Source organism: Glossina fuscipes, unplaced genomic scaffold (genome assembly GCF_014805625.2).
Source record: "Glossina fuscipes isolate IAEA_lab_2018 unplaced genomic scaffold, Yale_Gfus_2 61185, whole genome shotgun sequence".
Classification (NCBI taxonomy): domain Eukaryota; kingdom Metazoa; phylum Arthropoda; class Insecta; order Diptera; family Glossinidae; genus Glossina; species Glossina fuscipes.
This window is the reverse complement of record NW_024003416.1, coordinates 222,090-238,796: the sequence shown is the minus strand read 5'-3', so window position 1 is coordinate 238,796 and position 16,707 is coordinate 222,090. Positions and strand designations below refer to the sequence as shown.

General features: G+C 33.3%; 1 protein-coding gene and 1 long non-coding RNA gene across 5 annotated transcripts in view; one reads left to right on the top strand and one right to left on the bottom strand.

The window, feature by feature from the left end:
• Positions 1-11,087, bottom strand: part of LOC119643525 (ephrin type-B receptor 1-B) — an 88,691-nt gene extending 77,604 nt beyond the window's left edge. For 2 of the 4 annotated variants that reach the window (XM_038042894.1, XM_038042892.1), the window contains exons 1-5: positions 9,584-11,087; positions 9,449-9,528; positions 9,191-9,371; positions 9,004-9,108; positions 8,565-8,945 (exon numbers count right to left, since the gene is read on the bottom strand). In XM_038042894.1, coding sequence (XP_037898822.1) covers positions 8,565-8,945; positions 9,004-9,108; positions 9,191-9,371; positions 9,449-9,528; positions 9,584-10,094 — 1,258 coding nt within the window. In that variant the 5' untranslated portion in view covers positions 10,095-11,087. The remainder of the gene's footprint in view (positions 1-8,564; positions 8,946-9,003; positions 9,109-9,190; positions 9,372-9,448; positions 9,529-9,583) is intronic. The other 2 variants (XM_038042893.1, XM_038042895.1) reach the window with 2 other exon arrangements.
• A 1,411-nt stretch (positions 11,088-12,498) lies between these two features.
• On the top strand, positions 12,499-13,407 carry LOC119643538. The gene is made up of 2 exons (XR_005248323.1): positions 12,499-12,759; positions 12,829-13,407. It is a non-coding gene; the product is annotated as an uncharacterized LOC119643538 (long non-coding RNA).
• The last annotated feature ends 3,300 nt before the right edge of the window (positions 13,408-16,707 follow it).

Below are 16,707 nucleotides of genomic sequence, written 5' to 3'. Positions count from 1 at the left end.
GTAAAAATACTTTTACACAATGCAAGACAAAGAATATTTATCTATTCATTTATTGTTTACACATTTTGTAAATAAATTTACAAACTATGGTTTAAAGGCTATTGAATAACTTATATCATGCTCGCCTGCTTTGAAAACTCTCCCATAGTTAAGATTTGAACCGCCATTGTTAGTGGCGATCCTTTGCTTACTCGGCTACTCAAGCAGGTAAATCTACCATATATCCAATAAAATTTTCAAATGAAACATCAGCCATTGACAGCTTGCATAATAATTTACTTTTTCCAGTCAGATAAATCACTCCTTTATAGTAAACTCGAAAATATGTGTCCAAGTAACACACTGAAATTTATCATCCACAATATTCAAAAATTAAAAAAATATATAACTTAACCAACAAGAGTAATGTCAATTTGACGCCCTGCTTCTGTAAACGCAAATATTGCGGTGTTGGAACAATTTAATGGAACCGTTATGTTGTCAATAGTATGCGTATAAGGATTAAACACTTTCAACAAGTTTTGACACAATTTGCACAGACACAGTAGATGGAATAAAATCGTCAAATAATTACAGATGCACGCTTACAGCCTACGTTGTATTAACCAAACACACCACAGCTAAACCAATCGAAAACAAAAGCGCAGAAACCATTGCCAAAATCATAATAGAGGGGATTATACATAGACGCTTGCATGTATTTTAGGCGATTGGTGAAAATGATATACAGAGTTTAAACAAGGAACGCTCAAAATTGCATTGTAAAGTCGTCCTCTTGCATGACAGTTCTCGCTCATACGTTGCAAGAGTTGCCACTGATACACTACGACAGCTCAAATGGGAAGTTCTGTCGCACCCAGCGCACTCGGCACAAATAGTGCGTTCCGATTACAACTTTTTCAGATCGACGTACGATGGCTTGGCTGACACACGGTTCCACAAAGTTGAAGAAGTGCAAAAATGGGTCGATGACTGGGCCGTATCACTTTTTTACAACGTTCTCGCTTTTGAAAAAAATTGTACAAAATGATGGAAAATATATTGACTAATATACAATGTACTTATTTTTCTCAATAAATGCCTTCTTCAAGTGAAAACGTTACCAAAATATATGCAAGCACCTAATAGAACACGGATGCTTCAAAATATTAAAATCATATAGGGCCACAGAGTTCATAAATGACTTATTGAAAGAAATATGCCCAACTCAATATAGAGCAAATATTTTCAACACCGTACCATCGTAAAACTTTAAAAAACGTAAAACATAATCACAGTGTGCTAAGTAAATACCTTCTGGCTTTTATAGGAACCAAAGAATGTGACAAATGGATATCTTATACAATAGAATAGATAGAATTAGATCTAAAATTAGAGAATAGTAAAATTTAAGAAATGCATAAAAATTTAATCAAACATTATAATACGTAAGAACTTACTACCAACATCCTTGATCATATTTCATCAAGAAGATTTAGACTCTCGTTGACTTCACGAGTTGCCATTTGGCAGTTTGCTTCAATTAATACCCTTATTTTGCGTTCGCCAACTTCTACTAGCCTTCCAGCACGGGATGCAAACACGAAATGACTTTCCGAAACCCTAACCATAAATATTATATCCCATCAAGTAAGTTCATGCAAGAAAATTATATAATATAAAATCATAAGTCAGCGGCACTACCTTAATCTGAAAAGAAGTTGAAGAACTACGTGAAATCACGAAAGACGGTTCAGATTACAATATTTTGTTTCTTCATTCATATATTTTAATTTGTTCAATTCTAGATGTTCAGTTTAACATACATGTTTATTTTATTATAAGTGCAGGTTTTCTGCTTCTTTTGTGCTGCATTGCATAATTTACTGACCGTAGACGATAATTTCATTTGTGTAGGAAAACAAGTAGGCGTTGATTTTATTTTTTTTTTGGGATGTCTAGTTTTCTTTTTTGTTGGGAACGTTTTTTTGATTATTCAATTTTTGGATTTTGTTCAGTTCAGTAAAAATAAATAAAATGAAAAAAAAGTAAATTTAAAAATTTAAAAAAAAAAAATGTGTATAACAATATAAAGTAAAGAATTTTTTTTAAGTAATCTAAAAAAAGAAGAAAATTGACAATCCAACGCGAGTGCATTAAATAATTCAGTTCACTAATTATATTAATGTTGTGACCGGACTCCTGAGTCAATTGTACCCTTGAAGAAAGGACATTCCCATTACAAAAAAAAAATATTCAGATGAAATATGTCATCCGTAAAGTAAAGACTTTTTTTTAAGTTATCTAAAAAAGAAGAAAATTGACAATCCAACACGAGTGCATTAAATAATTCAGTTCACTAATTATATTAATGACGTGACCGGATCCCTGAGTCATTTTCACCCTTGAAAAAAAAAGATATTCCCAGTACAAAAAAAAAATATTCAGTTGAAGTTTGTCGTCAGAAAAGAGAAGACTTTTTTTTAAGTTAAAAAAAAAAAAAGAAAAAAAAATAAACATTTCTTACGGCACTAAGAAAGAGCTAAGAAAGCGAGAATAAAGAGACTCTATCGCTAGTTTCAAAAGAACCAAAAACACAAAATGCGTGTAATTGTGCATATGCAAGCCGGTCAATGCGGAAATCAAATCGGTGGTAAATTTTGGGACAAAAATTAATGACGTAAATTGCCGAAAACATTGAAGAAATATTGGACTACGTTGCATATGTGAAGATACGAGTGGCAGTAGTTTCAAAATTAGATTTATCAAGTTGTTAATTGTTTCCAAGATCTCGAATGTACATTCGGTGAGTTGTTATTTTTTTTTGTTAATATAGATTATAATTCTTATTTTTATTATAATCATAATTTTTGAATCAGAATACACATTTGACACTTTTAGATTAAGACATTTGTAACAACAACACTTTAATAAAATGATTGTAATCTAATTATGTTGTTTTGATTCTGGCTGGTGAAGTAGGTGATCACCTAACACACTAACATTCACTACACATCCACTTACATCTAAAAATTTATAAAGATTCTATAGGGCAAAATCACTTTCAGGAACCCCCCAATTTTCGGCGAGCTAGTCAGATAGCGTTAAAAGCCCTTTGAGCTGCTTTGCATGCTGCATTTGTTTACAAAATGCAATTCAAGACATTTGAAGCGTGTCGTCGTTTCTTTGTGGGTGCGTACATGCACAGCTGTCCAAAGCTATTACTGCCAGATAGTGCAAAATAAAGTTCGGCAACTCTGCGTGGGTGTTGTAGTCGCGTTTTTATTCTGTGCAAGAAATATTTCAATTTTTGTAGTGTATTTCTTAGCTTTTTTGCTTTATCCGTGTTTAATTTTAAAAATTCTCTCAAAGAATAAAGTGTGAATTTAACGTATATGAATTTATTAACCATTTATGAGAAAAAATCATTCTCGTTTAGTGTAATCAACAATTGAGCTCTTAGTAAAAGTCTCTCTCTTTGCCTGTTAATCTTTGTTTACAGTTTCTTTAGCTTTCGCTCTGTATTTACAGTGGGCAGGGAAGTGAGAAATTTGTTTTAATTTGCTGAATATTTGTGCGGTGGAATTTTTCAGTTTTTCTTTTTCCATTTTTTCCTTCATGAGCTACTTTTGTTGTTTCAGTGGACATGGATTCCTTAGTTACACCATGTCGGGCGAAAACAGGCCCTGAATCTGAACGATTCACTTCTTGTTGGCTGTGTGATCGTTTTGGACATGCAAAGTGTGCTGGTATTATCGGCCGTGCTGCTGGTGCAGTCCTGCATCCTTCTAAAGGTGTACGATGGTCATGTCCTGACTGCAGAAAGCGGGACATTGATTTCTACAAACTCTTCACGGAGACGAGAAATTTTTTCTTTGAGCGAACGCCGGTCGCCAAACTGGGCACATCGCACAAGCTGCTCGTGCAAGTGTGGTTACCCCTTCTATATTTTCCCCAACTCATAACTCCCCATCCGTGAATCCTGCTGCTCCTAGTACAAATGACATATGCTTGAAGGCAATTTCTCCCAGAAAGGCAATATTTGTGTCAAGACTGGCACCAGATACATCTGTTGATAGCATAAAAACTTATCTGGCAGCGAAAGCCACTTCTGTCAATTTAAAGCGAGTTAGTATTTTCAAATTGGCTCCTTCTCAATCTAGAGCTATCTCATCTTTAGAATTCTAGTTCCGACTGAAAATATGGATTTGATGTTAAATAAACCATTGTGACGGGTTGAATCCCTAATTAAGGAACTTATCCCTCGGGATAGACGCCGTAATGCTAATGGAGTAGCACTTTCCCCTTCTAAAAACTAAATATTTCTTCAATCTCATTTTCTCTCATTTATCAAAATGTTAGGGCCTAAATTCAAAAATTAGTTCTACCCTCTTAAAGTCAATGAGCACGGAATTTTCCTGTTTGGTCTTCACTGAAACTTGGTTAAATCCAGATCTACATTCGTCGGAACTTTTCCATAATTCGTTTTAAATTTTCAGAAACGATCGATTGTATCGCAATAGTGGTAGTGCTTTAATTGCTATTTCTTCGGCAGTCTCCTCCTATTCATTTGAATTTCCAACTACTCCCGACGTTGAATTTATCGCCATTCGAGTGGAATTTCCTAATAAACCCTTATGTATGACCTGCTCCTATATTCCCCCAAATTCAGATATCTCTGTATATAAGAAACAGGCCGCCCTCATTTCTGAAGTGGCCAACCAATCTAAACCTACCGATAGAGTCATTGCCTTGGGTGACTTCAATTTGCCTCAAGCCACTTGGTGTTACAGTGATAATTCTGGCTGTTCGATTCCTACCTCAACAACTGGTAGAGCCGTTGTGTTCTTTTTTGAATTATTTGATCATAATTTAGTTCAATACAATGTTACCCTTAATTGCAATGGTAGATTGCTTGATCTTTGCTTTGCCAATTGTCCTGACCTTTGCGTTAATCGTTGGTTTCCGTTTAGTTTACCTGAGGATCCATATCATCGAATATTGGGTGTTTTCTTTCGTTACAAGCATGTTGGCTCGTTGAGCTTCTATAACGTTCCAAATTCAAATTTTTCATATAAATTTTATGATTTCCGTAAAATCAATGTTTCTATGCTAAAATCACATCTTTCTCATATTGTGCTTGATTTCTCAGTGGGAAGTATTGATAGGCTTACTGTCGTCGTTCTACAATATATTAAATCAAGCTATTTCTGCATCCGTTCCGATCAAGCAATTTCGTCCTCGAAGCAGGTGACGCCCATGGTTTAATAAGAGAACTAAATATTACAAGAATAGAAAAAGCAATCTTTCCAAAAATTTTTCGAAAACTGGAAATTTTAATTCCCTCAACCGCCAATACTATTGCAGATACCTTCAGTTTGTCAAATCCTCCTTGTTTTCTAACCCTAAATGCTTTTTTAACTTCGTTAATTCCAAAAGAAAAACCTCCATAAATCCCTCGCATGTGTCTTTTAATGGCTCCGAGTCCTCGGATGATTTTGAAACCTCAAATCTCTTTGCGGAATACTTCCGACAGAACCTTTCAACTGCCAATTTTGTTTTATCAGCAAAGTATCCACATCCGATTTCTAATTTGATTTAAATTCCTAACTTTGTTATATCTGAAAATGACGTTTTTGAGGGATTGAGCTCTCTAATATATAATTTTTCGCCTGGACCTGATGGAATCCCCTCATGTGTACTTATATCTTGTGCTGGCGAGCTATGTGGTGTTATCTCAAAGATTTTTAAGAAGTCCTTGAATTTAGGCGCTTTCCCTTCGTGTTGGGAGACTTGTTTCCTTATTCCTATTCACAAAAGTGGTAGTAGGCAACGTGTAAAGAACTACAGAGGCATTGCCAAGTTGAGTGTCTTGCCTAAACTGTTCGAGCGAATTGTGGCTCAGCATATAGCCTTTTCCATGAAATCGCATATTTCTCCTCTCCAACATGGTTTTCGAAAGGGAAGATCTACGGTCACCAAAATGTTAGAGTTTACTTCTCATGTTATCAAGGCTTTTTCTAGTGGCTCTTGCACTGATGTCATATACACTGACTTTAGCAAAGCGTTTGATTTGGTTAACCATAGATTACTTATCTTTAAACTCCAAGCCTCTGGCTTACCTTTCTTCTTAGTGGAATGGGTAAGCTCTTATCTTCATGGTAGATCATTTAGGGTTTTGTTTAACCTCATTACCTGAGATGAATTCCCCGTGACGTCTGGCGTACCTCAAGGTAGCCACTTAGGACCCATTTTATTTAATTTCTACATCAATGAGTTGCCATCCGTGATTAAATTCAGCGAGATCTTAATGTATGCTAATGATGTGAAATTGTTTTCTTCCTTTTCCGTAGAATCGCAATCACATCATCTTCAGTGATTTGAATAATTTGGTTGCATGGTGCTCTTTGAATCTTCTGAAACTAAACCTAAATAAATGTAAGAAACTTTCTCTCTCGAGAAGGAAGTCATTCATTGCTCACTATTTCATCGATTCGCACAAGTTGAAGGACGTCGATTCGTTCACAGATTTAGGCGTTCTATTTGACCATACGTTACATTTTAATTTGCATATTGAGCTCTCGTTAAGCAATGCCAGGTCCGCGCTTGATTTTATAAAGAGGTGGTGCAAAGAGCTTGATGATCCTTATATTACAAAACGGCTTCACATGTGTTTAGTTAGAGCTATACTTGAGTATGCCTGTGTTGTGTGGTCTCCTTCATATAGGTGCTACGTAGTTCTGTTCAAAAGCAATTCTTGCTGTTTGCTCTTAGGAATTTGGGTTGGGACCCGATTGCCCCTCTTCCACCCTATGAAAATAGATTGCTTCTGTTATCCTTACCGTCACTGAAGAAACGTAAATTTGTTCTTGAAGTTTCCTTCCTGAACGAATTAATAAATGGTACAATTGACTCGCCCGCATTACTTCGTGAGATAGGCTTTAATGTCCCCAACCGCTTCTCTAGGCACTTTATCTTGATAAAGCTTAGTCAATGCAAATGTAATTACGAACTGTTTAACCCGCTCAGAGTTGCTTGCAAGAACCTAAATGACGTCTGTCACTTATCTCATTAACGGATTCCACAATTGCTTAGCTGATCAAGAAAATATACACTTTGTAGCATCTCTGAAGCTTCCTTTTGTCTGTTGCAAATATTATAATAAAAAGAGTATTCCGCCATTCTTCAGTGGTGGATATAAAAATGGTATCCATAAGGGTTCAATATTCTTAAGTGTTAGAAAAATTCGATTTTTCAATCGAAGTTAATACTTCAAATTCCTAAAAACTACGACTACTTAAAATTGTAATCACGATTTTCTTGACCGACTGCATTACTAGTATAGTTTAACTCTCAATTGTTTGCATTCAAAGTTCAATCATAGATTTTCAATGCCTTCACTGATTGTAAAACCGCTTTTTAAAAATTTTCTTTGAGAAATAGTCTTGTAACAAAATCGACTGTATTTTTCTATGTTTTAAAAAATGCAACGACCTAATGAGCTGAAAATTTGAAGGAAATTAATTAAGAATTAACGTAGGTCAAAGCGAAAAAGGGAGAAGGAAATAGTACGTTTCCTGCGAAAGCTGCTGTACCTCCATTTCCTTTTTTTCTTTTTAAGTCATTAAAAAAATTTTTAAATACATCAAACATACAAATTTTATTCGAATTAATCCTACACTCATAAGGTGGAAAAAAAGGCCTATAACTTTGTGCCGACGTGGTAGGCAGGTTATTTTTCAAATCACGGTTCACATCTATTCACATAAATATGCATAACAAATTAAATGGAGCAGTCTTACTTGTAAATTGAAAGAATCTCGAAGCATTAGGAAGCACGAGGTTCAGAAATTTCGCTTTACGAGCAAATCGTGAACATCGTAAACATATATGGACGCCCCTACGAAGTAGCATTAACTGATTTTGCTGTTGTTGGCACTGCCGAAGTTTCGATAGTCATCCACGCTATCTTTTTATTATTCCTAATAAACCGGCTCAACATTTACTTTAAACATTTTATAAGAAGACCGCGGCGACGTTTCTGAAATTGTATTGAGCTTTGAATGAACTTATTAATGTTAAACAGTTAATCTTAGAACCGAAAGCAAAAGAGTTACTCACATTTGCCTGCCGTATATTTGTATTTTGTTATAATCATGTGATTTCGCTAGTGTTAAACTACAAAATGAAGGAGGAGAAACGCAATAGCATAGTTGGCGATTATTCATAAATTCGTGAGAATAAAAAGACAACGAGCATAATTAATTAGAGAATCGACCAGTATATAAACCTTGTAAAGATAGGCATAAGAGACTGGTAAGCGAAGCTCATTTCATCCACAATATGTGCCAATAAAAATAAATTTGGCAAATTACAAAAAAATGTTTTGCAAGATAATGTCATCGAAACGTTGAATAATTTCAATAAGCATATCTTTTATTCATGAAATAAGGTAAATTTCACTTTCATAACAGCTTGATCTTCCTTCAACAAACGCTTTCGTAAAATGACGCCGTTCTTTCAAATGAAAGGCATGTCTCGGCCTCGTCTATTAAGAAATACAAAATTTTGAAGTTACAACTTACCATTGCATGTTTTATTCACATTATCGGGTTCATATCCAGCTTTGCAACGACATCCCCCAGTAAGAATTGTCCATTTGCCATCACCTTTGCATAAATAAGTTGGTGATTCGTAAGGTTCCGCATTTTCAATGCAAGTTCCGTTTTGTTTTTCTATTATAGTAATTTCACGACCTGTTGGAGTTTCATTGAAATGTGCGAAATTTTCAGTGACAGCTGGACAAGTGATGTAATAAACTTTCACAGCCAAAACACTTATGCAAGCTCCTTGATCACGAAATGCAAAATATACCCCTTTTTTCGTGACAGCTATGCTTTTAACTTCAGTGTTAATGTCCACATCAGAATTCTGATTAAATCGACCCTCCCCAGCAGCAATGCGTGCTAAAAAAATTAGTTATCAGATCAGATCATAGCAATAACTTTTTCTGAAGTTATCTACCAATGAGTTTGTAACTGTCTGTTTGCCATGGCGGGGGTTCTCTGGTCGCGGCATCGAACTCATAATACAACAAACTAAAAGTTTCTTTACAAGATAATGCATTACCTACAACAAATTAATAATGTACAAAACGCACTTTCTATATGTACAGTTATATATATGTATATATATATGTATATATATATACCTGGAAATAATGAGCAATCTCTTATTGTGAATTGAATTTCAATGTATAGACGATTTGCTGGGCCACGATCAATGAAAGGGGACCAGAGCCAATTATTAACGTTATGATAAGCGACATCACATACTACATAACTACGCCAATTGATACCTTTGACGAAATCAGTGAAGCTTTCTTCCACCCACTAAAAACCATAACATATAGAAGGAATATGCGAATATAATCATATTACACTTTATATTATAAATTACAAATAAATACCCCTGGAGTCTGAGCTTGCGGGCCATATGGATAGCGTGTCCATTCTAACGTAGCTTCGCGGGTAGTATCCAACAATATAACTGACAGGAAAACGTAAAGTACAATCAATATTACATTTTATATTGAAATGATTACCTTGATCACCTGAACAAAAGCCCCACTGTAGCGATAATAACAACATTAATATGAAGCGTAATGAAGTCCTCATATATATTTCTAATGTATGCGTTAAATAAGTTCTGAATACATTGAGGCAGGAATTTCGTGATATCATTGAAGTATATGAAAACTTCATCTCTGTTGTAGATGTACATGGCAAAAAGATTGTCAACGTTTTATTATATCGTCGTGGTGCCGATGAATATGTTGACATTTTAGTTATATATTCTATACGAATTATCGTTATCCTTAATGGCGCATAGACTGTAAGTGGGGTAGTTAATCGTAACGTGGGCGCGAATACATTAGCCATTACTTTCGATTTCTCATCTTGTGTTTCTGAACTGTAACAGCTTTTACGAGTAGATTGCACACAAATTCTTGTGCAACTTTTTCGAGATCTACGTCGTGTTTCATGATATATATATATATAGATGTTTGTTTTGTTATGATTATTTATCAAATTGTTGCTGCAAAATGTTGACATGCAAGTTATTTGTTTAGCAAATTTTTGTATGAGTTTCCTCTTATGTCATGATCTCTTTATCGCACCTCAAATATAATTTTTAGTCGAAACAAAAGTTTACAATGCTTATTTTGACCATTAACATACAAAGTATTTTCCAATGATGCACATTGGAATTCTTGCCTATTCTCCTTTACAGAATCTAATAGAAATGAGCCAGTTTTAAAGTCTTAAAATAACTTTTATCAGCACTTCATGTCTTTCATTAAATTTAAAGCGTCAGCTGATTTCACGCGGTTAAACAAATTAGCGGATACTATAAAATCAGTTGCGGAACTTTTCGAAGTCTCCTTATGCGTTGATACATTCCTGAAATTCTTTGCCTGGAATAAAAGCGACTGTCCACTTCGACGGGAGCATTACATTTTATGGAAGATTTGTAATTTTGTTTATATTAATTCACTATGTGATTTATATTCTAAAACAATAAATGAATTGATGCGACTATTGTTGCCTTAATTATTTATTATCTTTTGAGATGAACACCCCAAAAATATGGAAAATAGTCGCTATCCAACATAATTATGCACTTGAAACTTTTTTAATTATTCAAACTTTAATTACTGATTTCGCTTTGTACATTTCACCGTATAGTCATATATTATTGAAGTCATTAACTGTATATAAAATATGCACATTAGACAAAAATTAATTGCTTTGGAAGTATTTTTATAAAAACTTAAGAAATTACGAAAAAATATTATAATAATCATTACTCCAAAAATTATGATAGATGTGCGATTTCACGAATTATCGGCAAATACATATTTTCACGTTACTGTTGCTTTTGTTGGTTTTTCATGTTGCTATGCTTCCTCGTAATTTTTGATGGCATGTTTCCCCTTAAAAACAAAATCTTTCCTTTCCCTAATTACAAAATATGTTAGGATTTGATTCAAACTAAAACATAATTTGATATTTTATTTGAATTAATTCAGAAAGCAATTCGATATACATTTGAGCAAGCAAACGCATGTGCTAAAAATTCGAACAAAGACGCCAAAATAATTTAGATCTAAGATATTAAATAGCAGAAGTCATATGAACTATCGATAAATGAATTTCAATCATTAACTTAGAATAAGCCGGCTGTGTGAAAATGACAAACCAGTTGGGATATAAGGGAAATTTTTATCGTGGCAATTTAAATTATGTGCCAAATCACGGTGTTTCTATTTCACAATACGGTTTGTAAGAAAGCAAACAGTAAAAAAAATGCACGTTAGACATCAACACAAAAGATCCTGCTGAAATTAAAATCGACTAAAAATTTTTATATTAAAAAGTGGTTTTAGGAGTTAATGTACTCACAAAAACTATACTTCAATGGTTTCTGTTCATTTCTTCATTTATTTATTTAAAATTTAATTAATGGCATTCAAAGACTCAAGGCATATGAATATAAGAGAAAGAAGATATATTCAAATAAGCAAAAGAAGAAGGAAAAAATAATGGAGTACTTTAAAGTACAACGATAGCTGGGAGTAATTGCATATATAAAAGTTGACATAAATTTTCGCTTCTTGGCTACTTTTGTTTTGCGTATTCAATATTCCTAGATTACGCTTTTTTAGTTAGCCTTCACTTCGAAGGCGTAACTTCGAAGCCGTTAGGCTTTGCAATATATGCGGCGTTCGTTATTCAATATTTATTTCGTAAACATAAAGAAAAAATATCAGGTAAATTTGACAGTTCTTTGTTTAAAACAATAACTTGGTACAATCAACAATAAAGATAAATAAAAGCAAAATTCTATAAAATTTTTAATAAAATGATATTAAGCGAAATAACAATCATTTTTAATAATATGAAAAAACAAAAAATTAGCAAATAAAAATTTGCAAATAATTAGTTACATTACTTTTGACAGTCCTGGGAACTGATTATGTATAGCATTAAGTGATACATTTTCCAGTTTCGACTTTTTTAGCAATGCGTACACACAGGAGGTGCGAGAAACGCTGGTGTTGCATTTATAAGAAAAAACAGCTGTAGATTGAAAATAATATTAAAACCCAATATTGTTTACTTACAAACAGCTGAACCAAAGTAATAAATTTTGAGTTTCCGAAAGTAAAGAAAATTAAGTTTTTTTTTTTTTATTCTTTACTCCCTTTGTCCAATTAATACCTTATATTATTTGTATATAATCAATCTTATACATCATACGCTATCACTGGTAATAGATCAATAAATAATAAAAATACATCACTTAATTGAATACATTTTGTTTTTTTTTTTTTGGTATGTTGAACAGAGATGGATTGAATACATTGGTCTTATCGCCAACAGGCCTAAGCCATTTTACGAAACGAAACGAAAAAAGAACGAAAAAAGAAGGAAGGTGGTATAATGTAATAAGAAGTAGTGTTATAATGTAGCATTGAGGAGTAGATACATCAAGCGGAACGGTTCCCTTCCTCGTATCGTGTTGTTTGACTGTAGATAAATATCGAGATTGATGAAAAAAGAATCTTGTAAAAGGAAGAAGGACTCTGCGAGACGCTTGAAATCCTCTTACGTTAATCCAAAATATGTAAATATTATCTTTTTACCTTTGTCGAAAAGGTAAATTAAGATATACATATTCGTATATGTACTGACTGCATCTTTCAGCACTCTGAATGTGTGTAAATATGTTCTTTTATACCTTTGTCGGAAAGTTCAATTATAATATACATATTGGTATATGTAGATTTTTGTAAAAGCTTCGCGTGCCAAAAGAATAGCCACTCTCATTGGCGCAACGTTCTGTATTACTTTTCATATTCTAGTAACCTGGTGTTGTACAACAAACGATGATTAAAATATTCCTCATTTATTTAAGCGATTAAGTGCGTAAACGGCACCCACATTTATTTTCGTAAGCCCGCACAAAATGAAGAAGGCGTCATAAACCAAAAGGCTGGTGGCGAGTTGATCTATGTGTTTTTGCGTATACGGATCAAAATATTTTATTCATAAGGTTTACGGGCCCATGAACATTGTAGAACTTCTGATTTTCTGTATCAAGGCAACTTATTTTGATGACGTCGCAGTGAGGCAGTGTGTAAGTGAGGAAATAAAAATACATTTAGATGTTTTGTGAAAATTGAAAAGTTGGTTTAATATATAACTAGGATTGATTTGTAATTCATTTCATATAAAACTAGGATTGATTTGCAATTTATTTTAAAGTATTATACACTCTTTATATGCAAATTTGGATGTTAAGTTTTAATACACTATATAAAAGAAAAATAATATGATATATACTTAAAGTTCAAGTCTGCAATTCAAAGTTTTCCTAAGAAATGAGTACGTGAAATTATGCGAATTATATGAAATTACTTCACTTCATTTCATTTTATCCAAAATTTTACTAATTCTTGCTTTTATTTATGTTTGTGTGATATTGTTATTTATTGCATTATTAAAAAAAAACAAACGCTAAACTTGTCCCTTATTTTCCTTTTTTTCGGATAAAATTTCAAATAACGAAGACCATATATAACCCACAACTAAATAGTTTTCAAGGTATGCCGTCCAAATAAGAGCTAGTTAACTCAAAGATACATAATCGCTTCTCTGAAGTAATGAAATGTTGGGGTGTACCATGTATGATGATTTTGGCATATATATATATGTCATCTGCCAAATTTCACTTTAAGGGGACTGACGCAATGAGGTGTTATTTCTATTCTCAGGTTGGAGCTTCAATTTTGCCGACTTTTTACAAAACTTTATGTGAATTTGCAAACTATATGGTTTTGCATGTATAAATACAAGCGAAACGAATAGAAAACGCTCACAAGCAGAAATAAAGGCAGTTTGTGTTAAATTTAGAAATTATTTGACTAATTTATATTTATCTTATATATATATATATATATATATTATTATTTTATTAGAAAGTGGTAATTGTTAATTTCTGAATTATAGACCATTTAATACACCAAAAGGTTCTCGAAACGTTGCATTTGAATTGGGTATAGCGTTTGCATGTGGAACATCTAATTTGTTACTAAATAATTGCTGCGCAAATGTGGAATAACTCCAAACGCGATAACTATGGAAATTATAAGTTACGTTATCTACAGCTGTGAAAGTACATTTTTCATCACAGATTGCTAATAATATCATACGGAAATGACCTGAAGAACAATTTTATGAAAAGTATAAGTACAGATAGTACTTATGTGTTTTCATAAACACTTAACTTTGTTATTATAAAAAAAAAGATCCACACTTGTGCGGATAACTAATAGTACACCAAAGCAATAAGATATGCTTCAGATGGTATTAAAATCTTCTTCCATCCACGTACGTTGGGCGGGTCTACGCATTCAGTTGCTGAATTTTCTCATATCAATTCCCTTGTTTGGTAAACGATTTTGCGCACAGTTGAAACTTCGATTTTAAACAAAAGTGGGAGATTTTTCCTATTATCACCATGCGCTATATATTTTAGAAATTAAAAGCCATTCGAATAATTTTAAATATGTTTTGTTAAATATTCATGTTTACTTTGATTTGTTTATTTTGGGTTGCAAAACCATAAGTTTTTGCTTACATTTCCTTGTAAAACAATATGGTAGCGTGGCTGCCCATTGCGGTTAGCATTTGGGAGTTTTTAATCCAAACACGAAAATGACGCCACAATGTGTTATCCTAAGGGTTTTGTTATACAAAATTTCGAAATTTTTGGTTCGACAGCATACCGAATTAGAGCATGGTTAATCATGTAAGAGGGTAAATTTTGCCGTGATAATCGCCTTGTGTTTTTTACGGGAAACAATTGATTATTGCCAAGAGATTAGTCATCTATCATGGTTTTATGCTGTCGTTGGAGTAAACATAACCAACATGAGTGTACCGTTCAACTAGAAAAAAAAAAATTAATTTCATCATCAAAAACTATTGAAGTAAGCAATAAGTCAATAAGATCAAAATTTTAAGGAAAAAATCATCAAACAATTAAACTAAAGAAACATTCCTAAAACTGTGAATTTATTGAAAAAGGAATTGTAACATTTTACTAGCCTATATGTGAAAGATCTCCCTCGAAACGTTCTTAACAAGCAAACAATTCACAAGAAATTTACATGTAGTTGACATTATATCAAAAGTTTTTTTTAGCCAAAATAGAGATTAATCTTCTCAATATTTATTTAATTTTAGTATAAATTTATGTGCGAGTGAAATTTTTCAATTTTGTCACAGAAATTTTCTAAGTTCTTCATCAAATTGTTTCAATTAAGACACAAAGGACACAAACATAAGCACCATCATCTTCATATGTCGCCAATGCCAGAGTCTTCAAATACTCTCCTTCCAGATTGTAGTGGACGCAAATGTTGTGCAGCGCTGCGCAAATGTTTGCGACTCTCCACAGCTTCTTAAACACTGTAATATTAAAATTTATACACACCAATGCATCTTTTCACAATGTTCCTTGCCTTGCAATGGGTTTGTTTGTATTTTTTTGTTTTAAGGGATACGCCTAATATCCACTACCATCTGAAAAAAAATTAGAAAGATGTAGTTTTGCGGCGCCTTTGTCGTTTTTTGTCGCAGTGGTTTTCCAGGTAAGCTCTTTCACTGTAGTGCTTCCGCACAAGTGCATCATGGGAAGGTTCGCGAAATTTGGCTGAGTGTTTAGTTTTGCGCAATTAAAAAGGAAATGCTAATATCCAAGTATTCAGATTACTTACAATCATTCCATTCAGGCTATGTTTTTCTTTGTGTTTAATGAAAATTGCTTCATTTTCCGTTGGCTTTAAGAAGCATATATGCGTTCCATCAACACATCCATAGTAAAAAGATTATAATGATTGTTTATTGTAATCCAAAAAGTTTAATTTTATGAGCCATTATTTAAAAACATAATAGGTAAACACTAAAATATTCATTACTGTTGATTTTTCGTTTCGCAAGGTATGCTAAAACGAAGAAATAGATACTTTGGTGACGAAAAATAATTGCTGAGTAGCAATTCATTCAAACAGTTTTGGCAAAACAGGCCACAGAATCTGCAAATATCAACGAGGTGTGTATTGAATGCAGGGATTAGAGAAATGTTAAAAATACTTGATATAGCACAGCATAATTGCACAGTTGAGAACACACGCAAGGCGGTCATCACGGCTTGCCAACTTTTGCAATTATACCCTTAAACCTTGTATTGCGCAATATTAAGAAATGAGTACACATTCGGCAACTCTGTTCAAGCGCTGTGGTCACATTTTTCTCTTTGTGGAAAAATTTTTGCAATTTAATTTCTTTATTGCGTTATACATTTTTAAAAGTTCTCAAACTTATTATTATCGATTGAGCTTTCTGTGTGCTTATTGCGAAAAGTGTTCATCGCGGATATCGTACGTGTTTTCCTTTAAATACATTAAAAAAAAAAAAAAAAAAAAAAGAACTAAAAACATCTGACTTTTTATTCAGTAGTTTCCCAAACCTTTTGAAGTGAGTGGTTATTTCACAAATAATAAGCAATAGACAACAATAAGGCATAATGGCCCCGGGGCCGCCAGACAAAAACTCGAATAGATTTCATCTATTAAGTGATACATCCCCCCAAAGAAAA